General features: G+C 47.8%; 1 protein-coding gene across 1 annotated transcript in view; it reads left to right on the forward strand.

Annotated features, from left to right (window-relative positions):
* LOC105979518 (patr class I histocompatibility antigen, B-2 alpha chain-like) overlaps window positions 1–481 on the forward strand; it is a 254494-nt gene extending 254013 nt beyond the window's left edge. The window contains 1 exon segment of the mRNA XM_045295752.1: window positions 372–481. Within this exon segment, the coding sequence (XP_045151687.1) occupies window positions 372–481 (110 nt within the window).
* The last annotated feature ends 1264 nt before the right edge of the window (window positions 482–1745 follow it).

Raw genomic sequence — 1745 nt, forward strand, 5'->3', positions numbered from 1 at the left:
GTCTGAAGGTGTCTGCCCTCCTGTCAGCATGACGTGAGGATGTGGGGGGACAAACCCATCTCACCAGGATCCCCAAGCCCCCACTGACCTGTGTCCCTTCCCTGATCAGTATTCCCCGTCTCTGCTAGAACATCTCCTTCCCCGTGTAACCTCCCTCCCTCTCAACTGCTTAATCTCACTTCTCTATTGAAGAATAGGACCTGATAATCAATTTGAGAACTAGTTTTTGTCATGAGATTGGTATATGGATTAATTAAACTGAGAAAATGCTGAAATTTCAAAAGAAGAAATAATAAAAACCTAAGCCTATTCCAGATTGTGTGTATTTTCAGGGGCTCTATGGGGCCGAGCCAGGAGAAGGTGGGGAGGAGCTAGAATGGGTGGGGCCTGGACACAGGCAGTGCTCAGGACAATGAGATTTTGGTGGACACTTCTCAGCCAGGTCACCTTCACACCTCTCTTGTCTTTATTCCTTCAGTAGCACCTTGTCCCACTAGCATCTCTGACCACAGGCCCTCAGACATCATCCGGCCTTTCCTGTCTCAGTGCTGTGGGCATGAAGGGCTTGGTGGGGCCCGGGCAGCCTAGGCTCAGGTTTAAGTTTGGACCTTGGTTCCTGCTGTTTGTTTTTATATTTATGTGTTTGTTTTTATACACACTATGCCTGCTCCTGTTTTGTGTATGCATCTAGTCTCATTTTCTCATAATCCCCTTCTAGGGGAACTGACAAGAGGAAAGCGCATAACGGGAGACAGAAGTCGGTGTAAGACATGAAAAAATATATAATTTATAAATTATCAAGTATCATGAGGGAGGGAGAGGCAAAAAGAGCTGCTATCAAGGGCTCAAGTAGAAAGAAAATGTTTTGAAAATGATGATGCCAGGGACCTGCCCCAATGCCAACTATGTGGACACCTGCCCCTCCCCGCAGAAGAACTTATTTCAGAGGACAGCACAGAAGCTGCAGCTCAGGGAGCCGGACATGTCTGATCAGAGCACACGGGAGCAAATGAAGGGAGAGGAAGAGAGAGTGGACCACAACCTGGCTCACCAAGCCTTGATGACGAGATTCCTGCTCAGAGCAGCAATCCACAGAGAAGACCAAAGGCAAGCCCCACTATGAGACCTGACATCCCTCACTGACCCATAGCCCTACAGGGGACAACACTGGAAACACAGTGTAGTACCTATGCCCAATCTGACCCCACCACACCGAGGCAAAACACTAAATGTGTGCAACAGAACAGCAGGGAAGCAGAGCAATGAAGACTCCAGGGAACACCACAAATAGACTTCAGGGCCAGGGCTTGGCACCCCATCAGACTGGACCGCAAAACACTCCTCAAAGTCAGCAAACAGACCTTGAACTAGCCACAGGCGTTTCTTAGTTGTTGTTTTTCTTTTGTTGCTTTGTTTTACCCTGTCTTGTGTTTGTGCATGTTATTATCTCTGCAGGTCTGCCTAAATAAGATACGCTGGATGAACAAGTTGGATGAGAAATCAATGGGACCTATGGTTCCAGGGGGATATGGGAGAGGGAAAGGTGTGGGGGAAAGGAAGTGGAGTTAACAAACTCAGGGACAAGGGAACAACAAGTGATCCATATCGGTGGTGAGGAGGGTGTAGGAGGCCTGGTAGGTCATGATCAAGGATAATGTGACCGAGAGGAATTACTGAAACCCAAATGAAGGCTGAGCATGATAGTGGGACAAGAGGAAAGTAAAAGGAAATAGAGGAAAGAGCTA

Source organism: Echinops telfairi, unplaced genomic scaffold (genome assembly GCF_000313985.2).
Source record: "Echinops telfairi isolate 266 unplaced genomic scaffold, ASM31398v2 ScPeMD7_5868;HRSCAF=6743_0, whole genome shotgun sequence".
Taxonomy (NCBI): domain Eukaryota; kingdom Metazoa; phylum Chordata; class Mammalia; order Afrosoricida; family Tenrecidae; genus Echinops; species Echinops telfairi.